At 50.6% G+C, this 23533-nt stretch overlaps 1 protein-coding gene across 1 annotated transcript; it reads left to right on the top strand.

Moving 5' to 3' along the window:
• The first annotated feature begins 264 nt into the window (after positions 1 to 264).
• NPFFR1 (neuropeptide FF receptor 1) lies at positions 265 to 23533 on the top strand. The gene is made up of 4 exons (XM_004769525.3): positions 265 to 615; positions 14085 to 14399; positions 18162 to 18261; positions 19473 to 23533. The coding sequence occupies exons 1-4, from the start codon at positions 609 to 611 to the stop codon at positions 20350 to 20352; spliced, it is 1302 nt and encodes a 433-aa protein (XP_004769582.1). The 5' UTR covers positions 265 to 608; the 3' UTR covers positions 20353 to 23533.

Raw genomic sequence — 23533 nt, 5'->3', positions numbered from 1 at the left:
GGGTCCTGGGCACCGGGGTGTGTGTGGGGGGGTCAAGCTGGGATGGGGCAAGGAGGAGAAGGAAAGGGAACAGGGACTGGGACGTGGGGCGCGGGGAGAGATACAGAGTTAGTGGGCATTGCTGCCAGGGCTCCAGTGGGGTGTGTCGCTTACTTTGGAGGGGCGCTCGGCCCCTGCGGAGAGAGGTGCATCGGGGAGGCGGGCCGGGGCGCAGCGGGCAGGGGACGGTGCGGCCGGCACAGGCGTGCCGGTTGCCATGGCGACGGCGCCGCGCTAGCCCCCCTCTCTCGCTCCCGCCAGGGAAAAGCGCGGGGCAGCCGGCGGCCGGCCGCAGAGTGGGGCAGGCGGCTGCGCTGCGCGGGAGCCCGGCCACCGCGGGGCTAACTCTGGGCCCCAAGGAGGAGTGAGACCCCGCGAAGGGCTTCTTCCTGAGGGCGCACGCACCAACCCCCACCCCGTCTCCGCCCGTTTCTGCCGGGTTCCAGACTCGATCCTTGGAGCGCAGAGGTAGAGGCGCGGGCAGGCCAGCCAGGGCCTGGAGACTCCCTCGCCCTGCCAGGGCGGAGTGGCCCGCTGTGCCCTCTCCAGAGCCGGTGGGAGTGGGCAGCATGGAGGGTGAGTGAGCCCGGAGCTGGGGCTGAGGGTGGGCTGCAAGTGGGAGTGGGTCGGGTACTGACTCAGGAGCAGTGAGCCAAGGGAGAGCGAAGGGGCTGGGGTACCTGCTCACTGAGGGCTGTCCAGAGCCAGACACTGTGACAATGTGTGTGTGTGCATGCATGTGGTGTGTTTGTGTGTATGTGTGTGTGTATGAAAGAGACTGAGAGACGCAGAAAGACTTAGAGTGCTCTGTGGTGTGTGTGGTGTATGTGTGTGTGCCAGAGACAGAGACGGAGAGACAGAGAGAGGGAGAGACAGGGGCCTCCATGTGCCTGAGCTTGGCCATTGGCTTCAGTGGAACTGTGACCCATTGACTTTACCTGCTAGGAGTGGGAGTACTGGGGAAGATGGAATTCCAGACAAGATTTCTTTCACGCAGAGAGAATTTTTCTCTATGGAGAAAAGGTGGGTTTATGGACCTGATCACCAGGACTCTAAGGTTTAAGTCCCAGGTATAAGGCTGCTTGCTCCAACCTTACCAAGTGGAGGTCCAGACTCCCATCTCCGCCAAGGTGGGCAAGGGAAACCATATGTATGTAGGCTAAGAAACTGGAAGACTGAGGGCTGGTCTACTGGCTTGCTGGGCGTCTTTGGGGGTGGTGTCGAAACCTTTCTGTGCCACTGGTTCACCTACCTGTTGAATGGAGAAATTTACATTTAGCTGGCTTCATAGTTGGCTGTGAGAGTAAAATAAGATAAGATGTGTTGAACAAATCTATACCGGTAACAGAGGCTTCCTTCCAGAGATAATAAAACCCTGAAATTCCAAGGAAGTAATTGCAAACACTGCTGGTGAGAAGGAAAAGAGTTTCACAGAACCTCTTGCATGCTGTGCTTATTGGATATGAAAAGTGCACGCACACAAAGATGCAAGAAGGAATGCATAACTCAAGATGAATCTGGAAGACTGGCAGGATCTGTAAGAACAGTGGTAGCAAAACAGCAGCACCCGAGTGAACAGAAACCGGGGGAAATTAACAAAGAGAGCAAAGCTCTTTCAAAGTCCAAGTAAGGATATCACGAAGGAATCTGCTCAGGGCTGGGGATATGTGGTATAATCTTAACACACAAGTGAGGGCAAGCAGAGCAGAACACAGGCAATTTTATACCAAATGATGAAATAAAGAGCATAAGGAGGAAATTGAAAGCCAAGATAGGTGATGGCAAGAAGGCATCGAAGCCCAGACAAACGACATCCCGGGGATGGGGAGGCCTTGCGGATGTAATCACTGCCTTAAAGGAAACGACAATGAATAAAGCGAAACCAGAAAACTAAAGATGGGCAGATGTCCTGATTTTCAAAAAGGAAGCAAAGATAGATTTAGAGAAGAAAAAAAAAATCTCTAAGCTGCTAAGGTTAATATCGGCCTCTATTAAAATTCCAGAATTAATTATCAAACATGTAGTGAACATTTCGGAGACAATAAAGCCATGGAACATCTTGAAATTTTTTCAAAGGATGCTCTCCTGTACACTTGCAAAGAGATGAGACTGAGCATTTTCAGCTCAGTGCAAAACTGGAAACCATCGAGTTGTCCATAATTAAGTAAGTTAAAGGATGAAACATCTGCAATGGGATAGTATATAGACAGTAGGAACTGCGTTTAGGATTTTATTTATGGGCATGAAAAGATGTTTTGTGCCTACTGTGAGTAATCTTTCAAAAGCAGGTTTTAGAACACATGTGTAGTATGATCCCCTTTTTGCAAAATTACGTAGGCTTATTATTGGATATATAGGTAAACCATATGCAGAGAGACATCTTTGTGTGGATTGCCCTGCTTCTGAAAGTGTACCCTAAGACAAGGGCTCGGGTCTGGGGATTTTGATGCCTGAAAGCCAAGGTCAAGAGAGTGAGGTAGGAGAGGAAGAAAAATGGGTGCAGGAATGAACTGGGGCTTCGCTGTGGGCATCTAAGGGCTCTATCCCTCTCGGAACCCTCTGGGCAGCATGCAAAAACACCCAAGATTTGCCTCACACCAGAAGGGGAGGGTCTGCTGTTTGCTCCTCTCTGCTGGTTGAGGGTTACCCCTTCTGCACTCCTAGAAGTTTCCTGTTCTTGGGTTCAAAGAAAGCAGAGCAGACTCCTGGGCACAGGCTAGGCCAGGCACAGGAAGTACAAGGAACAGTCCACCGCAGCTGGGATCTTCAGGCTGAGGAGATGTGGCAAGAAGCGTCACATACACACTGGCCATGGATGTTGCCCCACATGTGAAATTTCAGTGACATTCATTCTCTTCTTTCATAGCACTCAGAACTGTTTCATAAGAAGCACATCATTTTTTACAAAAACTTTTTTTTTTTTTTTGCAAAAAGAAAGAATGTAACAAGAAGACCCAGTAGCAGTGTTCACTAAAGCAAATCAGACCAAACTCACCAATTTCCTCTTTCAGACTGGGTTTCTGAGAGGAACAGAGACGGATTGCAGGATTTCAGCAGGGCACAGCAGAGATCTTGGGTGAGAGCCCTGGAAACTGATAGAAAGATGTGGGAAGGGGACGGAGGACTGCCAGCAGGGCTTTCCTTAAAGGCTTCAGTGCAGCTTAGAGGTCCTTCTGGCTCTGGCCTTGACCTGACATTAAGCAATGCAGAGGGAAGATAAAAGGCATGCTTATCAGATCTCTGAATAAGAGCCACAACACCCCCATGGCAACAGATTCAAGATTTGAGGCTATCTCAACATTCAGAGCAAAACCAAGAAAATGAAATGTAAACGTGTAAGTGGAAGGCAACGTCCTTAATTCCAGTCCAAACAGTCAATTGTGTACATTTACGATGAGGGAGCTCTGGTTTGAATTCCTGGGCAATATAAGGAAGTAAATTCCTGGGCAGATGAAAGCAGACTGATGGTGTACTGAGCCTAGAACCCCTTTCCCTGAAGAGCCCCTGGTGGATCTGGTGGGACATAGGTGGGGAGAAGGAGATGATCCTGGGGGCCAGGGAGCTCACTTTTGCTCTCTGAAGCTCCAGGGAGCAGAACTAGGACAGGTAGGGGCAAGTTACACTAGACGATGCAACTCAGCTGTCAGGAAGAACATTCTAGCACTCAGAATTGGCCTAGAAACTATTTCCTCACCAAATCTCATGATCCAGCTTGGACAAGGGGGTCTGGTGGGGGCCTGAAGGGGGAATTCTTAGGTGGCTGGACCAAAAATAGGGCCTGGAGGGATCTTTGGGGGCCAGAAACCTTCTCCCAGGACCTGTAGGTGGACACTGGGGTCTGCTGAGTCACCTAAGGAGTTGTTGGGGACCGCCAGGCAACAACCCCCATCAGACTTCCCACTGGCCTTGGCGGTGGTACGCAGGACTATAAGTCAGCAGAGCACAGCAAATCACCCCCACTCCCAGTCCCATCCCAATCTAGTGGCCTCCTTGGAGCCCCTGGCAGCCTCCCTAGCTGCTGCTTGGACCCGGGAGGCCTGGAGGCTGGGAGGATGTAGGCTCATACTAGCTGAAGGTAGGTGTGCTGTGGGGCAGCAGCCCAGACGAGGGGAGATGGTCACAGGAGAAAGGAGAAGAAGAGGAGCAAGCCAGCTCGTTTCCCTCCAGTGCCAGACACAGAAGTATCTTGGAGGTTAAAGTGGGTCCTGCTTCTCCATGCCCCTGGAGATGCTGCCAGAGGCACTGTGTCCTGTTATTTTTTGCAAAGCACTTCACGTCTTGGAGCAGCTCATCCAGATAGGGAAGTGGGCAGGGAGATAGCATCACCTCCATTTAACAGGTGATAAAATTGGGCTTAGAAGGTGCAGCTTGCCCGGGCTTGAACTAAAGCAGGTCTGCTGGCTTCTGCACCAAAGACCCAGATTCTACCCAGATTCTAGGGACACTTAGGGCTGCCACCTACATGGAGTCCAGCTCTCCAGCTATGTCCCGAGGACCATCTGCCCCTTCCTGTCTTATGAGGACTTGGAATGGGCGGGGTCTCAGCTGCTGCTGAGGAAGCAGAGGCCAGGTAGGTGGATGTCTGGTTTTCACTGGAGCCATCTCTCTGTCCGAAGGCAGTCTGTCCTGCTTCTGGCAGTGAGTTTGAGACAATAATTGCAGTAAGTATTTCTGTTCCAGTCACTGGGTGGCCGTTCCATTGCAAATACCCCAGGTTATTAGAGCCAAGAGAGGACTGGGTAAGCAGATGGTCAACCCTGGTTTTAGAAATGAAACTGAGGCACAGAGAGTGGAACTGACAATGCAGCTAATTTCTATCAGATCTACTGAAGATACAAATAGAAAAGAATTCAATTCAGTCTCTCCTTCTCAAAAACCTTTTGCTATTCTCTCCTTAATAACTGAAATTACACCACCAGAGCTTTGTTTTTCTTTCAGATTTAAGGTTTGACTCCCTTTGAAATGCAAACACCAAAAAGAGATACTGCACTTTAAGCCGTTATGAATCATTTCCTCATCTGTGTGAACAAATTCATCAGACTCTTCCCTGAAAGAAGATCATGCTAGGAATGGGGAGAGAGAGTGCATAAGTAGCTTGGGACAGGGATGTTGAGGCTCCAGGCAGTGATGCCTGTTTGGGAAGTATTGGGTGGGGGAAGAATGGATCCCAAAGGAGTTGGCGCTCACTTCCATTACTTCTCGCTTAAGCCCAAGGTAGCCTGGCTCTGCCTCTGGCTACTGTGTGCCTGCTTCTTCAGGAAAGGTTTCAGATGACCCGTGTAGTATTCATGGTGTCAGCTTTGCAGCTGGAGTCTCGGGGAGGCAGGGACCCCTCAAATCAAAGATTCCCAGTTGCTGCAAAGGGACACTGGAGATTGTAATAGATGGTCTGATAATACCAAGAGAGGACAAAAAAATGATCAGAAGTGGCAGAAAAAGAGCAGGTGCTGAAACTCAGACTAGGTCACCCAGCCTACTTGATGGACCCTGAATCCTGGAGCCAAGGGCCTCCTGTGTTCTAAGAGCATGTCTCTGCTCTGAGCTTTGATTCCCTATCTGTGAAATGAAAAATTTTCCTTTCCTTGTCAGAGATAACTTGATGCTGTATAAAAAGTATTTATTTTCATTTTTTTATATTTTATTTGTTTTAGAGAAAGAATGAGAGAGAGAGAGAGCATGAGCAGGGGAAGAGGGATAACCAGACTTCCCACTGAACAGGGAGCCTGATGTAGGACTCAATCCCAGGACCTTGAGATCATGACCTGAACCAAAGGCAGACGCTTAACCAACTGAGTCACCCAGGTGTCCCTGTATAGAAATTATTTCAACAAAAATGAAAACAGTATATATCAGAGCCTAGGGAATACAGCTAAAGCTGTCCTTAGAGGGAAATTCATAGCCCCAGGATCTGTATTAATTGCAACCATTTATTAATTGTCTGCATGGTCTATGCCCTGTGCCAGTTAGTGGGGATTACTCTGAAATGAAAGAGTCAAAGTTTCTGCCACTAAGACATTTCCACCTTAGTGGAAGAAAAAACATTTCTGTACATAGCTGAAATAGGAAACTGAACATGAGCAGTGCTACAGGCAGACAGAGAGGAAGCAATCATAGAACCTGGAAAGGATGCTCCTGGCCATACACTTGGCATTATCTAGAGCAGGAGAGAGGAAAGTCTTTCCCTTTCTGCTCTTCCCTTAAATCTTTTCTACCCTTCTTTTTTCTTTCCTTTTTTTTTTTTTTTTAAGATTTTATTTACTTATTTGACAGAGGGAGACACAGCAAGAGATGGAATACAAGCAGAGGGAGTGGGAGAGAGAGAAGCAGGCTTCCCACTGAGCAGGGAGCCCAATGTGGGGCCTGACCCCAGGACCCTGGAATCATGACTTGAGCTAAGGCAGGCACTTAATGACTAAGCCACCCAGGTGCCCCCTACCCTTCTTTTTATTTTTTATTATTTTTAAAAGATTTTATTTATTTATTTATTTATTTATTTATTTGACAGAGAGTGAGAGAGCAAGAGAGTTCAAGCAAGGGAAGGGGCAGAGGGAGAAGAAGCAGCAGGCTCCCCACTCAGCTGGATCCCAGGATCCTAGGATCAGGACCTGAGCCGAAGGCAGATGCTCAACCGACTGAGCCATCCAGACACTCTCTTCTACCCTTATTTTTCTAAGGCCTGGAATTCCTCTAAGTGTGCTGAGAGTATAAGCTTAAGATGTGAGTAAAGAGCAGCTCAGTAACTTCAATTTTTACTGAGAGGTAAACAATTTGCATCAGAACCTGCTTTCCTGAATCCAGATTTTGATGAGTAAAACAGAGAAAACTGGAGAGCTCCAGATGGAAGCGAGGAGAAATGAAAGGGATTTAGAGTAGAAGGGAAAGTGCAGAAAGAGGCTAGTTTGGCTCCCATTGGCTGCTGCGGCAGCTCTTGAGCCATCGGCCTTGGCCAACCCAAAGGATTCTTAGGAAGCCCATCCACTCCTCCTCACCAACAAGGGGCTGGCTTGCGAGCTCCCTGTTGCTGTGGTGGGTGCCTGGGATGCGGTGGGTTTTAGCTCAGCTGCCAGGAGGGAAGGAGGGAGGGCGGGAAGTGAGATTGCAGGTCTCAGAAAGCCTCCCTCCTCAGCAGTGATCTCCCTACACACCCACTTTTCCCTTACTTGTCTTGCCCAGGCTGGTTTCCTTGGGGTCAAACCCAAATGAGCTGGAACCTGTCACCCTTGGTCCCCTGCAGCTGCCTGGTGGAGAGCTAATATAGCCAAGACACAGCCCTTATTTAGGTCTGTGAGACCCTTTATAATTTTACTCTGATATCTTGCGGAGCCTTATCTAACAACGCCATGAGGTGGGAGGGATACAAGAAGTCCAGGACGTCCACTTTTGACAGCCAAGAACAACACAGGGAGGTGCCGGGGAGCTCCCAAGTTCACAGAGGAGTACCGAGGGATGGCATGCAGGATGGAGCTCCCCCATCAGCAGTCCCCAAACAATCCCAAACTAAATACACCTCCTTGTCAAAACCACGCAAAAGCAACTTTAGGATAAGTTCCTAAGCTAAGCTTTTCCTTCAAACCAAGTTAGCCCCCACCAGCCCCTTTTATACGGAGTGACCACCACTGGGCCAACTCTCAAGGTCATGTTTTCTGACTGCAAGGTCAGTGTCCTTTCCTCTCTGTGCCAACAAAGGCTCCGTGGAAGATTGCGTGGCCCGTGAGACGAAGCAGAGGGAGGGCTGGAATCTGATCCGGGGAGCAGGAATTCTGGGGCTTTCTACCCTACCCAGCCACACCCCTTCCAGCTGTCCCTGGGGTTTTGAACCTGGACTTCCCAGATTCCGAGGAGGCCCAGGGATGACCAGCTTTGATCTCCTCGTATTAGTCAAGACGATAGGCTGCAAGCAACAGAAACTGTTTCTGGCTAATTTAACCAATGATGCAAATTTATTGGAAGAGTAGGGGCAGATCATCCAACAGAAGGAAAAGCTGTGTTATTGAGACTCAGAGTCAAATCTGAAGCAGAAGAGGTCTGATCAGCTATCCTTTGGCCAGGGGCCAGTGCAGACTCCTGACTGACAATCTCTCTAAAGGGCCCACAGAGAGGGCTTGCTCCCTAAGGTCAGAAGGGGTAATGGGAGCGAGGTGCACCACAACCGCAAATGCCTGCCGTTCCCTTGAAACTGAATATTCAGTGCACTATTTTTTTTTTAAAGATTTTATTTATTTATTTGACAGACAGAGATCACAAGTAGGCAGAGACACAGGCAGAGAGAGAGGGGGAAGCAGGCTCCCTGCTGAGCAGAGCCTGATGAGGGGATGTTCCCAGGACCTTGAGATCATGACCTGAGCCAAAGACAGAGGCTTTAACCCACTGAGCCACCCAGGTGCCCACCAGTGCACTTTTTGAGAGACAGATCCAAAGCTGCCAAAGACTGTGGATTCTGTCTGGACCGGAGGCATTCCTTGGCCTATCAGGACAAAGCTCTAGGAAAGCATCTGTGAAGTGAATTCAGATGCATTAGAGACCCTCGGAGTTTGGCAACTCCCACAATGCCAGGCACTGTCTGTAACCACCTCGGAGGCAGGGACTTGGAAATTCAGTGGTTCTGTCCTTGGAAATCACCAGGGGAGCTTTTCAGAAAAATACCAGTGCTGGGACCCCTAGAGATTCTGATTCATTTGGGGGCGGGAGTTCTGTATTGTTAAAAGTCAGGTGATTCTGACTGGAGTCAGAGTTCAGAATCACTGATGCAGTCAGTTTAAAATCACACTTATCAGAGCTTCCTTCTGATTAGAAAGGTCAGAATGCAAGTTAGCGAACAGGAAAATAAAAATCACTTGAAACCTCCCTGTGGATAAATACTATTTTTCTTCTTCTTCTCCTTCTCCTCCTCCTCCTCCTTCTTCTCTTCTTCTTCTTCTTCTTCTTCTTCTTTTGTCATTTGTTCACACACACGTACACACCCTTTTATATAGAATCCAGATTTATAATATATACTATTTTGTAGCTATTACAACCCAGGGTCAGTATTTGCTCTCACACCATCAGATCTTCTCCCCTGGGAGAAGTCCCTAGAAGTGGAATGGCTGGATCCTGGAGCAGGTCCACTCTCAGGGCGCTGGATGGATGTGTCCAGCTGCCAAGGGTTGAGGGGCAGTCACCCCATGGCCAACGCTGAGCACTTTTCTTCTCTGCCAATCTAATAGATAAAAAAGTTGTTCTTTGAAATTGCCCTTTTTGGGGGCGCCTGGGTTGCTCAGTGGTTAAAGCTTCTGCCTTCGGCTCAGGTCATGATCCCAGGGTCCTGGGATCGAGCCTCACATCGGGCTCTCTGCTCAGCAGGGAGCGTGCCTCCTCCTCCTCTCTCTTTCTGCCTGCCTCTCTGCCTACTTGTGGTCTGTCTGTCAAATAAATAAAAATTTTAAAAAATAAATAAATAAAATAAATAAATAAATAAATAAATAAAATTGCCCTTTTTTGATCACAAACGAATTTAAACTTTTTGTCTTACATGTTTATCAGCCATTTGTGCTGTTCTGTGTTGTAGCCTTCCGCAGCTCCCCGGCGCCTCTCCATCCAGGTCGAGGTCCCCCAGGAGGCTCTGAGGAAGTGGCTCCTGAATGGTGAGCCCCAAGTCTCTGGTCGGGGAGTGAAGCTCCCTGTGGTACCAGGAGAGATCAGCAGGTGGCGATAACGATGACTGTATTAGGGGGAATTGCTGAGAATTCCGGGAAGCAAATACCCAGCCTGATTCCGTGCTCAGGACCGTGGTTTTGGTGGTGTTTTCTCTCCCGCGCATCTTTCCATCTTTCAGGCTTGGCGGGCAGGTCCAGACCAAGAGCATCATAAAGATCTCATCCTCACAGTTGTGTTGTTGACACTGTTGATACTGTTGGTTAGGAGCTAAAGTGCCTGGGGCACTGAGGTCTTCTCGCGCCCATCATCTCTTTGGCTAGCTCTCACCGCACCTCCTTTCATTTGTGTGAGCTTATCCCCATCTTACCAGTGAGAACTCTGATTTCCAGAGAGGGGACATGCCCTGTGCTAGGTCCTAGCCAGGAACTGTGTGTTTCCATTTTCAAGATGGGAACCCTGAGCTCCCCAGAAGGGAGGCGGTGTTTCATGAAGTCTGTTGGGCAGGCTATGACAAAATACTGATGTGAGGGGCTTCAAAACAACAGAAACCTGTTTCTCACAGTTCTGGAGGCTGGAAGGTCTAAGGTCAAGATGCAAATTTGGTGTCTGGTGAGGCCCCAATTCCTGGTTAACACACAGCCCTCTTTCTGCTGTATACCCAGTTTGCTCCCTGGGGTCTCCTTCATAAAGGTGCTAATTCCATTCATGACAGCTCACCAGTGGAATTTAACCTCGCCCCAAAGGCCCCATCTCCAAATACCATCCCACAGGGGAGTAGGTTTCAATTTGTGAATTTTGAGGGGACACAGAGTGGAGGCACCAGGAAGGAGGCACCTGGAAGGAGACAGGAAAGAGGACTGGGACTTCCCAGTTGGGGTGTGTCCACTATTGCCAGAGCCTTTGGTCCAAGCCCTTTGAATCTGTGGTTCTCAAACTGGAGTGTGCTATCAGAATCACCTGGGAGATGTGTTAAAGCAGTTGGGTTCAGGTTCCCTAGATCAGAGGTGAGGCCCGAGATCCTTTCATTTCTAAATTAGCAATGCAGATGCTGCTGGCCGGGACCACCCACGGAGGTATCAGTGTACCCCCATCTTCTCTCTGGCCCTGGGCTTTCCGTGGCCCAGGGCTTGCTGGCTCTCTGAGATCATCAGAATGCCTTGGAGGCAACCACGATTATATCCTGAGACCTCCAGGAAGCTCCTGGGGTAGGAGAATGACTTAATTGGGTTCAGTGGATACGATTTTCACCTGCTTTAATGTATCCACAAGGGCCCTTGTCCAGAAAGGGCAAGTCCAGGGTGTTAATGAGGTCTCTGGATGCTGGTATGGATCTGCTGGGGTGGGAGGGCTGCCTGCTCCCAGCTCAGCTCCCCCCAACCCAGGAGAGTTGCTAGGAATCCTCCCCAAGAAAGGAACATTCTGCAATGCAGCAATGGGCATTGAGGGTGGGGACAGACGCCCAGCCCAGCGGAGTGTCTAGAGATGGGTAGGGTCGCTCCTGGGCACTTCTCAGGACAGAGTGCAGAATATGAGCTCTCTAAGCAGTTTTCTAAGGCCAAGTGAAGGGCAGGGACAGACAGACTGGAGTCTGGCAGGGTAGATTGTGTCAATTTCCTCTACATGCGCACATGCGCAGATTTCTTTGAATCACGGGGACCGATCCTGAGCTGATCTGGGGCTCAGGACGGGTGAGTTGCCTGGGAAAGCTCCCAACAGACTCTGGATGGGGTTCCTTCCAGAGGAGCCCCTGAAGGCCTTCCAATACCAGCCATGTCACCTGTCACCTGGTTTCAGAGTTCATCTTCCCTTCCTTTTTTCCTTCATGCAACTATGTATCCATCCACCAACCGTGTACTGAACCACTGATGATAGGCAGGCACTGATGAGACCCTGGGGATTCGGCAGCCAACTGTTCTTCAGGACCTGACTTTCAAGGGTGGGGAAGAAAGCCCAGTCAACCTGAAAACAAAGAAAATATTGACAGCTGGAGGAAAAGAAAGAAGAGTTGCGAGAGATAACAAATAGGAGGGCACCTACTTGAAATAGAGCAACTGGGTCAGGCTTCTCTCTGAGAAGACAGCCTAGTCTAAACCGAGAGCTAAAGGGGAGGAGGAGACAGGAGCAATAAAAAGGGGTAAAATCCTTGGGGCCGGAGAAAGTAGGAGTGCGTAGGAGCCAGCGCAAGGTGTCCAGACTGGAGTGGGTGGGCAAATGGGCATGTGGCAGGGGGTGAGGTCAGAGGTGGCAGCAGGAATCAGAACACAGAACGTCTGGGCAGTTGAAGTCAGAGCTCGGACAGTGAGGGGTCTAGGCCATAATCCTTAGTGGCTGCTGCCAAAAACCACTGGTGAACAGCTAATGGGATCACCTCCACTGGAAGAGCATGGGACTTTTGATTTCGGGTTTGTGAGTTCAAGCCCCACATTGGGTATAGAGATTACTACAAATAAATAAACAAATTGTTTATTTATATAAACTTGTATTATAAACTTGTAAAAAAGTTATCCAGCGATCAGGGAATTTGTAAGCTGGATGTTGAGCCATTGATAATATGAGACATCATTGTCAATTTTGTTAGGTGGAACACTGATACTCCGGTTATGTGAAGGTTTTTTTAGTCCTATCTTTTAGCGATACGAGCGGAAATGTTGACGGATGAAAGGAGGTGATGTGCTATTCCAAGGAGAGGTGGGGGTTAGGGTGAAATCAGATTAGCCTTGGACTGATGGTTGTTGAAGGTAGAGGATGTATGCGTGGAAGGTCTTTATACTCCTCTCTTGTAATAGTTCAGTAAGCTGCATACTCTTGTGTATGTCCACGATACCATTCTCTCTTGTCCACGCTTGACATCTTCTATAGTAACATAAAGGTGTTTGGGGGGCAACTGGACGCTTGCGAGCGGCTAAGCAGGGGGCTGGCACCTCTTCCTCCCACTGTGCCCCAAAAGCCGCAGCATCTCCACCTCCACCAGCAGGCCCTCCACCTGCTCCCCGCCTCCCCTGTGCTTCTGCTGCTCCTGCTGGGTCCTCCAGCCCTGGTCATGCCAGCTCCTTGGCCCCAGAGCGTCTCTAGTTTCCAGATCCCAAGCCTCCGGTGGGTCTCCAGGCTAGTGGCTGAGCTCTGGATGTGACAGAAGACTCTTCATCCCCTGGAACAGGCTACATCCAGTCCCAGAGGAAGGCAGGAGGAGAGTTTATGAGACGATATCATGAGTCACCACATTTAATGGTTTCCCAGAGGAGCTGTGGTCAGACCTGGAACTGTTCCTTCCCACAGGTGGCTGGGTAGGCACATACGAAAGCCTGGATGGGATCCAGAGACACACGGAGTGGGACCACCTCAGAGACATACTCCCGAGCTCCCAGCCGAATGTAGAAGAACCCCTCTGATCTCAGTTCTCCCATTTCAAATGGGACGCATACCTCACAGGTTTCCCTCAGGGGGTGATTGGGAGGGTTAGACAAAATAATGCATCTGTAAGTGTTTTGTTAAAGGCTGTGCGAATGACGCTATAGATACCATGGTGGGAGAGAGTGAAGGATGTATGGTAGCCTTGGCTTTGGATGGTCTTCTGGTAAATTTCGTGTGTGCCTTTGCTCCTTACCCAGGTTCAGAGTCCTCTTCCATTAGCCCTTCCTTTACTGCCTTCTTGCCTTTCCCAGCTAAAGTTCTGCAGAGGAGATGAGGAGGGACAACAAAGATTTTGAGGGTATAATAGTCAGGAGACTATTTCAGGAGAAAACAGGTGGTGCGCTCAGAAGACTCTAAGAGAGGGACTTTACAGGGGAGAGGGGAGGGTGAGAACCAGCAAGTGGTGGGCAAGGACTGGCACTGGCAACCACAGGAAGCTGTGGTGCAAGGAGAGAACACGGTGTCACCCTGGCCCCAGAAGAGCTGGAGTCATGGGATAAGGTCACCTAACAGGAGCTGTATCTGTAAAGACAGCCCTGCAGGCAGAACTGGGCCAGGCAGGGAGGGCATCGGGAGACAAATGCCCTGATGTCTGTCTTCTCCCGTCCTTCAGTCTCCTGCTGTGCTTTCCATTGGCTGAACCGGGTCAGAAACCAGAAGGCAAGGGAATCTGGCCGATGTAGTTCTTAGAGGTCAGCCTCTGGGGCAGACAGCAGAGCTAACAAGGATGGAGCCCAGATGGGACAGCAGGGTGGGCCTTATGGGAATGGGGAAGAGCCAGCATTGGGAAACGAGTTCTGGACGGGATGAGGCGAAGGTATGAGATCAGGGTTTGGGTGCTGTGGGTTGAAAGTGCATTCAGTGGCTGTTGCAGTTGAGTTCCTAATTGGGGTACTGGGGCATGGTCAGGATTTGGAGCACAGGACAGTGTCACCAGGGGCAAGAAGTCAGTCATCTCTTCTTTGCCTACAATCCTGACCAGTATGCTCCTTTGCTTCTAGGGGAGCCCTCCCAGCCTCCTAACAGCAGCTGGCCCCCAAGCCAGAACACGAGTCAAGCCAAGGCCACCCCAGCTGCAAATCTCACCTTCTCCTCCTACTACCAGCACTCCTCCCCAGTGGCAGCCATGTTCATTGTGGCCTACGTGCTCATCTTCCTCCTCTGCATCGTGGGCAACGCCCTGGTCTGCTTCATCGTGCTCAAGAACAGGCACATGCGCACCGTCACCAACATGTTCATCCTCAACCTGGCCGTCAGTGACTTGCTGGTGGGCATCTTCTGCATGCCCACTACCCTTGTGGACAACCTCATCACTGGTGAGTGGAGGCAAGGGAGGAAGGCAGCAGGAGTCCCTGCCACCCCTGAGATCATTGCTTGGCCTGGTCTCTTGGCCAAGATGTCATTGTCTCAAACTCTCCAGACAGTCTTGTGGCTGAGGGATTAGGTTAGAAATAACAGATACAATGAATTAATTATTCTTTTCATGGCAGTTGTATGACTTCCTCTTCCATCGTTAACTAATCCTCACACCAATCCAATGAATTATGCGTTGTTATTACTATCCTGATTGTAAGGGATGGGGAAACTAATGCTCAGAGTGATGAGGGACAGGTCTGTAGTTACACAGCTAAGTGTCCAGTCCCATGTCCTCACACCCATATTTCTAACCACTACACCATTCAGTCTTACTCTCCTGGGTAGCTCCTCTGGGCAGAGCTAGAACTCGCAGGTTTCCTCTGAACACGGACCTAATAATCCACTTATTTGAGTTGTTCTCCGACCAAAGAGAGTTCGGTCCTATAGGTAGTGAGCTCCCTGTCACTGGGAGTGTCCAAGTAGAGACTGGCTGGCCATTCAGCAGTGACTTGGTAGAAGGAATTGAAGCAGAACTAGACCACCTTAACCTCTAAATTCCTGCCTGTTCATCCCACAAATGTCAGAAGGCTCACACTGTCGTCTACTCTCCCTCATGTGATTTAGTCTTTCTTGTTTCGGAATAAGGTTACTCAGACCCTGAGACTCTATTTGGGGAAGGACAGGTTTCCAGAGCCATGGAGATGCCTAGAGATCTGAGCTTGTGGGCTCTGAGCTCTGAGCGCCCGGGAGCTCAGCTGCAGAGCCTGGATCGCTCCAGTGGGAGTGATTTACCTGACTTTGGGGCGGGGGAGTCACAGCCTGGGTTTTTGTAGATTTCAGGATCCAGGAAGTAGAGCCAGAGCCATCAGCTTTCCCTCAAGTGCGCTGGCTCTGTCTGGAGGGACCGTCACTCACAGCTGGATCTCAGGTTCCGCCAGTGCTGCTGAACATAAACTGTTCATCTTTCTCCTTCCCAGCACACCTAGACCTACACATAGGTGTGCACGCACACACACGCAGAGGTGCACAACCTAGAGGCATGCACATACACACGCACCAGTTAACAATGACACGGTGAGGCCATTAGTGGGTTACAGAGGTGTCTGCCAGCCCTTTTCACCTGTCTACGTTTAAAAAATTGTTGGAATAACACATTCACATGGTTCAATCGTCAAAAACTATCAAAAGGTTTCCAGAGAAAAATGTGGCTTCCGTCCCTGTCCTCTGGCCTCCCCGCTTCTCTCCTGGGAGGAAATCAATATGGCCAATTTCTTGCGTCGTTTTCCAAAAGTATCTTTTCTTAAGACTTTATTTGTTTGATGGAGAGAGCGAGAGCTCAAACAAGCAGTGAGAACAGCAGGCAGAGGGAGAAGCAGGCTCCTCGCTGAGCAGGGAACCCAATGCAGGACTCCATTCCAGGACCCCGGGAGCATGACCGGAGCCGGAGGCAGATGCTTAACTGACTGAGCCACCCAGGTGCCCCTCTTTCTAAAAATACTTTTATGCAAGAACAAGCAAATTAAGGACACACTGGCTTCCAAAACAGTCAGTTCTGCATCTTTACTTTTTTTTTTCCAGCTTAAAAATATAGCGTGTAGATTGTGGGATTCATTAAAATCAGTTTACATGGAGTTATTCCATATTGATAAATAAAAGAGTTTTTCATTCTTTTTGCCACTGCCTGGCATTCCACTGTATGAACGTACTGTAACTTATTTAACCAGTCTCTTTCTGATGGGTATCTGGGTTATTTTTAACAGAATCTTCTGCAATAGAACAAACCTTTGTACAGCTAGCTTTTCTTTCCTTTTCTTTTTTCTTTTTTGGAATGAAGTTGCAAAAGGTTGCATTATTTACATCTGCTGCTCCCGGTGCTATGTAACTTCATTCTGCTGTAAAGACCCTCATTTATTTTTTATCCCTTCCCTTCTGTGGCCCTACTTGACTACATATTCTCTTCCCTGCCCTCTAGGCAGACATTCTACTCAACATAACGTATGTCTTTTTACTTGTATGCCTTCTTACAAATTGTGCATTGCAAATGTGTGCACATTTTACATTGAAATATTTTTGTCCAGGTACAGTTTAATATGCACACAAATCCTCCTCCTTTTGTGGACAGTTCCACAGGTGTCGAGGGTCACACACAGTCATGGCGCTACCACCACGGTCAAGATAAAGAACAAGGTCGTCTCCCGCGTTGACCCCCCAACTACTCCCTTGTCATTTTTCTGGGTCAGGGTTTTCCTAGTTATTCTTGTGGGTCTATTGTTAATTTGATGATGTGGTTTGGTGTTACAGAACTCATTCTTTTTCTGACCTTTGCCACTAAGGTTTCTATTTACTTTGTCCTGCGGACATCTCACCTGCTGTTGCTAAGAGCTCCCTGCTGCGCTACTGGGGGGGGGGTGCTTCCGCCCCATTTTACCCTCTGGTCTCCTAGGGATGCCTAGGAGTGGCCTCTACTCAGTGGTGGGTTAAAGCCAGCTGCCTGGGTCAGTGATGTCATGGTGGTAGTAGGAACTTGGCCATGTGGGGAGGTATTGGACTTGGCAAATGCTATAAATCAGAGCGTTTTTAAAATTAAAATTTAATTTTTTTAAGAGCTGATTTACCAGCACACCGCTGCCTCCCACTCTCCAGCATTATGAACAGTTGGACTATGAGGGAATGTGTCTGGGATATGAACTTGGGAGAGGACTTGCTGAATCAGGGCATTTGCACGTTCCTGCTTTTCCAAAACAGAATCAGATGCTCTTCGTGGTGATGGGCTTTCGCAATGTTCCCCAGCACCACACCAAACTCTCACACTCACCCATAGTGATTCAGGGGCAAAGAGAGACGGGAAACCAACTAACTCATGACCCCTCAGCTCTCTCATCTGTAAACAGGAGTCACATTAGGTTTGTTGGGAGGATGGAGCGAGACAGTGCCTGGCACTCTCAGCAAGCATGCAGGCAGAAAGGTAACTGGGGGTGGCTGCTGGGGAAGGGGGAACCAGCCTTGGGAGAGGGCTCCTGTGGCCAGGCACAACAGACAGAATAGGTGGGACCCCCAGAACTACAGGGGCAGAGACACCAGGCAGTGACCAACACAGGGCCTCAAGGAACCAAGATGTGGATCCGCTCTCAGTCCTGAGGCCAAGTCCTGGTCTCTGGGCAGAGCGAAAGCCTGGGAATCAGAGCAAGACACTGGCAGGGCTAGATCTGCTTAGTGTCTCCCCCACCTGGGAGTCAGGCTCGCTCAGTCCCAGTGGTTCTCAACTCTGGCCACCACTCAGATCCCTTGCATAGATCTGAAAAGTACTGATGTCCGGTCCCACCCCTAGAGATGCTGATTTTAATTGGTCTGGCATGGTCAGGGCACTGGCTGTTTTCAAAGCCCTCGGGTGATTCTAGTGAGTGGCCAGGGTTGAGAACTGCTGGCCTAGAACTTGAGGCAGGGTTATGGGAGCAGAAAGCCAGACTAGGCCTGGCTGGGTACAGAGCTCCTGGAGAGAAATCACTAATCCATATAAAGACTGTCTCTCTAACAGTGAGAACTGAACACAGTGGTATAGACTGGTCATTTTGTCGCTTCTGGAAGTGCGTAAGCAGAGGATGACCATCTAGCAGGACATGGGGGAAAGATCGGAGCCACAGAGGGGACTGGCCTAAATAGCCCAAGGTTTCCAGCTCTTTGTGGATGAGACACTCATTCTGTCGTGGACTCTGTCATTGCAGGGTGGCCCTTTGACAACGCCACGTGCAAGATGAGCGGCTTGGTGCAGGGCATGTCCGTGTCGGCGTCTGTGTTCACACTGGTGGCCATTGCTGTGGAAAGGTGAGAGGGCTCCTGGCTGGGTCATCCTCAGCTGACAGGGGCCCAGCACTAGGAAGAGTCACCATCTCCACTGTTGTGCCGACCGGGAGGCTGGGGCCGAACCATGAACCGTAAAGGGAGGGGCTGTGGGGCTAGCTGCCCTCTGCACTTAGGGGACCTGCAAAGAATACCACCACCTTCGTTTAGAAGGCTGGGAGGCAGCTCCTGTTAAGGTTTACCAGGGATTCCTGGGTCCTATGAGAGCTTGAGGGCAGTCCTTGTTTCCTGAGCTTCTGGAAGTGCGTAAGCAGAGGATGACCACCTAGCAGGACATGGGGGAAAGATCGGAGCCACAGAGGGGACTGTGGAATAAAATCTTGCCACTCACTTGTCTGAGCAAGGAAAATCAGTTTCGGGGTGGGGGTGTGGGGGTGTGGTCAGAGTGTGGCCCTGCTCCTTCACTGACCTTCCCCACTCCTCCCAAGCCTGCCTGCAGCCTCCTTGCTGGTCCCTGGCAGCCCAGGCCTTCCTAACTCCCCACCTACACCTTACCTCAAGCTACTTCTGGTCTCTTCCAGCCCCTGATTGCATCAGATTATCTGATTAGCATGAGTGGGTGAATGGAATGGAGCCAGGGGCCAAGGAAGCTTCACAAACAATAAAACTGACTCAAATGCATGCCATAGGTCCTCCTGCCCTCATCCACCTCCCATGAGCTCTTGCACTAAGGGTTCCTCTGGGCATTTTTCCCCAGAGCATGGGAGGCAGGGAAGGATGCCGGCCCAGATGACATAGGGACAGTCCATCATGTAGAGTCAGCCCCTGAACACCAGAGGTTTTCTGGAGAATTCCTGAGCAGCTAAAAATGTTCTTTGATGTACCTACCTAATCAGCCTACTCGAGGACAGAATGTGCAGGCTGATCCCTTTGCTAGCTGCCAGCTAATCAGTTTATGCCCCCAAGTGCACCGACAGGATTGTTTCCCACGCCTCCCGCAGTTCCTTCCCCCTTCCTGGTTTTGCCTTTGTTCCGCAATACCGACTCCCTTGCAGATGAGAACCAACTTGCTTGCCAAAGAACCTAAACTTCCTGAGCTGCCCTTGGAAGCTGCCGACAGTGCCCACACACCGCCAGCCCCCACAAGGGGTAGCTTTCCCCCCGCACCCCTCTTGGGGGTGGGGAGACAGGGACCCTGGGGCCGGTGGCGAGCTGGCTTCTCTCCCTGCCCTCAGGTTCCGCTGCATCGTGCACCCTTTCCGCGAGAAGCTGACCGTGCGCAAGGCGCTGGTCGCCATCGCAGTCATCTGGGCCCTGGCCCTGCTCATCATGTGTCCCTCGGCCGTCACGCTGACCGTCACGCGCGAGGAGCACCACTTCATGGTGGACGCCCGCAACCGCTCCTACCCGCTCTACTCGTGCTGGGAGGCCTGGCCCGAGAAGGGCATGCGCCGGGTCTACACCACCGTGCTCTTCTCGCACATCTACCTGGCGCCACTGGCACTCATCGTGCTCATGTACGCGCGCATCGCCCGCAAGCTCTGCAAGGCCTCGGGGCCCGCGCGGGCTGGTGGGGAAACGGCGCCCCAAGGCCGCCCTGGGGCCCGGCGCAGGGCCAGGGTGGTGCACATGCTGGTCATGGTGGCGCTGGTCTTCACGCTGTCCTGGCTGCCACTCTGGGCGCTGCTGCTGCTCATCGACTACGGCCAGCTCAGCGAGCCGCAGCTGCACCTGGTCACGGTCTACGCCTTCCCCTTCGCGCACTGGTTGGCCTTCTTCAATAGCAGCGCCAACCCCATCATCTACGGCTACTTCAACGAGAACTTCCGCCGCGGCTTCCAGGCCGCCTTCCGCGCGCAGTTCTGCCTGCCACAGTGGGCCGGCCCCAAGGAGGCCTACTCCGAGCCCCTGCCCGGGGAGCTCTTGCGCGCCCGGCTCTCTGCGGAGGGGCAGCCCGGCGACTCCGGCCTGCCCTCGGAGTCCGGCCAGAGCAGCCGGGCAGCCCGCTCTGGCCGCCTCCCCCTGCGCGGGGGCCGGGTGGCCCATCATGGCTTGGCAGGGGAGGGTCCTGGCTGCGGCCACCTGCCCCTCACCATACCGGCTTGGGATATTTGAGTGGTACTGGGAGGGCTGGCCCTTGATCCCCGGAGCAGGGGTCCCCCAAGGGGAGGGGGTGGGGTGCCTGGACAGGATAGCAACGGCGGTAGTGGAGGGAGGCAGTGCCGCATGCCTCCTTCTCCCCTGCAGGACGGTGGCAGAGGCTAGAGCTATCTGGTCTACTGCTTTCCACCTCAGAGAGAGGGAAGGAGCCGACTTCCCAGCAAACCCTTCCTCCCATGTCGGACTCCACACACACCCTCTCGCTGAGTCCTTACAATGCTTTGGAAGTAGGTCTTCTTTCCCCTTCTACGGATGCAGACACGAAACTGAGGACCCGCTGGGCTCTCAGCGGGGGTAATCTCCTGGGAGCCTGAGGCCAGGGCCTGCAGGGACATCTCCAGCGGTCTCCAGGAGGACCCGTTAAGGTGGGGCACACTGAGATGGGTGAATCCTAGTGACATGGCTGGGAAAGAGCAACAAGAAGTTGTCCTGCCCATTTGTCACATCGTGTTCCTGTCCTGGAATCCCTTATGTGTTACCTAAGCACCTCTGCTTCACCCCCTCCTAGGAGAACACAGTGTGCCTCTCCTGCCCACTTCCTGTAGATTTGTTCCAAGATGTGTTCTGGGCCATTCTCTTTTTCCCAGAGTCCTACAACAGTACATCACATCTAAGCAGCTGCACAGGGAGTGTCCTTTGCAGACACTCTGGGTCTTGCCCTTTGGGTCCCTGCCCGGAGGAGAGAAGAGGGGGTACTGTTCTCCCTCCTCTCCTCATAGGGCCCCCTGCCATCACCCAGCCTCCCCCCGTCTCTGAACTTTCAAGGTGATAGACAGATGTCAGGCCACCTGGAGGCCTCTGTTTACTTATTCATGGAGAGGAGGAAGGAAAAGCGCAGTACCTACTTTCTGCTTCTGGAAATACATCAGCCCACTGGAGCTGGGAGCACAAAGCCTTCCCACATTGCCAGGTTCCCCGGGTTCCTGCAGGGAGCTGGCCAATCAGAGCTCAGGTGGCCTCAGGGCCTCCTGGAGGTCAAACTCTACACCTCTCCCTAGTACAGATAGCTCCTGTCCTCTGAAAACAGGTGGAGACCAGGAGGCCCTTTGTTTTTTCTATCACTCAGGACACTTGCCTCACCTTGAAGAAATGAGGCTTCTCTCGGGGAGGTGGGAGGAAATGGGATTGCCTCAGTGATTGCTGCAAGGCCCCGATAACCTGAACTTCATTGGACATTTCCCCTCTCCTCTCTGTAGAAAACACGATGTTGCTAGAATGTCGGTGCTTGGCAAATGACTATTTCCAGGGCTCAGTCCAGACAATGCCGCTCGGAGGCTTGTTGGTTTTTGTAAGGGACACACAATGACTTAACCCTGTTTTACGCCCTCGAAGTACTGGACAAAGGGAGCAGATTAAACTTCAGAGGGCTTGTACAGTACATTCTCCGAGCGTGTCCCCAGACACTGTCTTGTTGGATCCGTGCGAATTGTTGTTGTCGTCATTCCACAGACAGAATGACCGAGGCCACAAGGGCCGAAGGTCACAGGCCACAGAGTGGCAGGATTTGGATTAGAATCTGTCTTCTGATGGTTTCTTCCCACACTGCCGCTCAGGGAAGTGGATTGGGCGTAATGGGGAGGAGAACCAGACTTCCTACAAAGGTTTTCTGCCTGACAGTGAACCAGAACATTCATGAAGCTAGGAGTCCTTCAAGCTGTCAGTCTTGGAAATGGGCATCTCTTGTGTCTGCTCTTGTAATATCCAGACTAAATTGTTCTGTGCTCAATATCCATAACCCATGTACCGGGCAGGCCCCCGACAGCCTGGTCCTGGTATCCGGGGGTGATGAAGGAGGGTCTCTGAAGAGGGTAGGCCATCTTGTCCCTCATTAGTTAGTGTACCAATGGTCCCCATTTCTGGTTGTTCTTTGTTAAGTGTCACATAGGCCAGAGAGTTCCTGGCCACTAATTGTGAAGAACTCTGTCTCCAGGCTCTAAAATTTGGCTGGAGAAAACCCCAATGCTCAAACCCCAACGCTGGTCCCTGTGGCTGGGGGGGATCCTGTCCAGAGACACTGTCTGGTTTCTCCTCTGGCGTGTGTTTCTCCTTTAGCATGCCCTCCCCAACCACAAAATCACAGCCTTTATAGCGGGGGGAGAACAGAGTGCTCACCCCAGCCAACCTTTCCACCAAGGCCCCTTTTGTTTTATTTCCCCCCAAAAGATGCTGTGCTTTGCAAGATTGGGCCTGCCAAAAAAGCTGTACTAGGTCATAATTCACATATTTGGCTGTTATTTTTCTTTTTAAAAATCAATCAATGGCTGTGCCTGCCCATTCAGAGATTGGATCTGAATGGTAACAAGCATGACTTTATGCTTTCATGAAAGGGTGAGGCCTTGCGGGTATGTGCAGAATGTTTGTTTTTTTATGCATGTTTTAAAATATACACAACATAAAACTTACCATTGTTAACATTTCTAAGTGTGCGGTTCAGTGGCTATAAGTGCATTTACACTGATGTGGAACTATCACCATTATAGATTTCTAGAATTTTTTTTAACATCCCACACTCCAACTGTGGACCCAGTGAACATGAACTCTCCATTCCTCCAGGCTGCTGGTAACCACCATTCTACTTTCTGTGTCAATGAATTTGACTACTCTATGTCCCTCACCCAAGTGGAATCAAACAGTGTGTGTCTTTTGTGTCTGGCTTATTTCACTGAGCAGAATGTCTTTGCAGTTCAGCTATATTGCATCATATGCCAGAATTTTCTTTTATTTTGGGCTGGATAACATTACATTGATGTATATGCCACATTTGGTTTAGCCATTCTTCCATTGGTGGACATGTTGATTATTGTGAATAATATGCAGACTTTTAAGATATTAGAAGTTCCTGAAAATAATGCCTGTGTGACCCTAAGGACAGAGACCCCAGGTTAGAAACTTAGGATTGCTCCCAACTCAGCATTGATGGGTAAGAAAGAAGAGATCAAGGAAGCTGTGATTTGTCTCAGTTCCCTGTGCTCAACCCACTGTTCTGAGCTTCTGCTGGGCTTTATTTCTTCACCAGAGTGGCTGGAAAATTGTATGTTCCCTCCGTGGGATGAGAGCTTATAAAGTTATTTTATTTTTTTAAAGATTTTTTATTTATTTAGTTATTTGACAGAGAGAGATCACAAGTAGGCAGAGA

The sequence above is a fragment of the Mustela putorius genome, unplaced genomic scaffold (assembly GCF_011764305.1).
Source record: "Mustela putorius furo isolate JIRA1106 unplaced genomic scaffold, ASM1176430v1.1 tig00000698_pilon_pilon_pilon, whole genome shotgun sequence".
Lineage (NCBI taxonomy): Eukaryota > Metazoa > Chordata > Mammalia > Carnivora > Mustelidae > Mustela > Mustela putorius.
Note: the sequence above shows the minus strand (reverse complement) of the source record. Positions and strands in the feature narration are given on the sequence as shown.

Excerpts from the sequence above, each read along its gene's own strand:
- NPFFR1 (XM_004769525.3), top strand. Across the intron at positions 14,400-18,161 it reads TGTGGACAACCTCATCACTG|GGTGGCCCTTTGACAACGCC; the intron begins GTGAGTGGAGGC and ends CTGTCATTGCAG. Across the intron at positions 18,262-19,472 it reads GTGGCCATTGCTGTGGAAAG|GTTCCGCTGCATCGTGCACC; the intron begins GTGAGAGGGCTC and ends CCCTGCCCTCAG.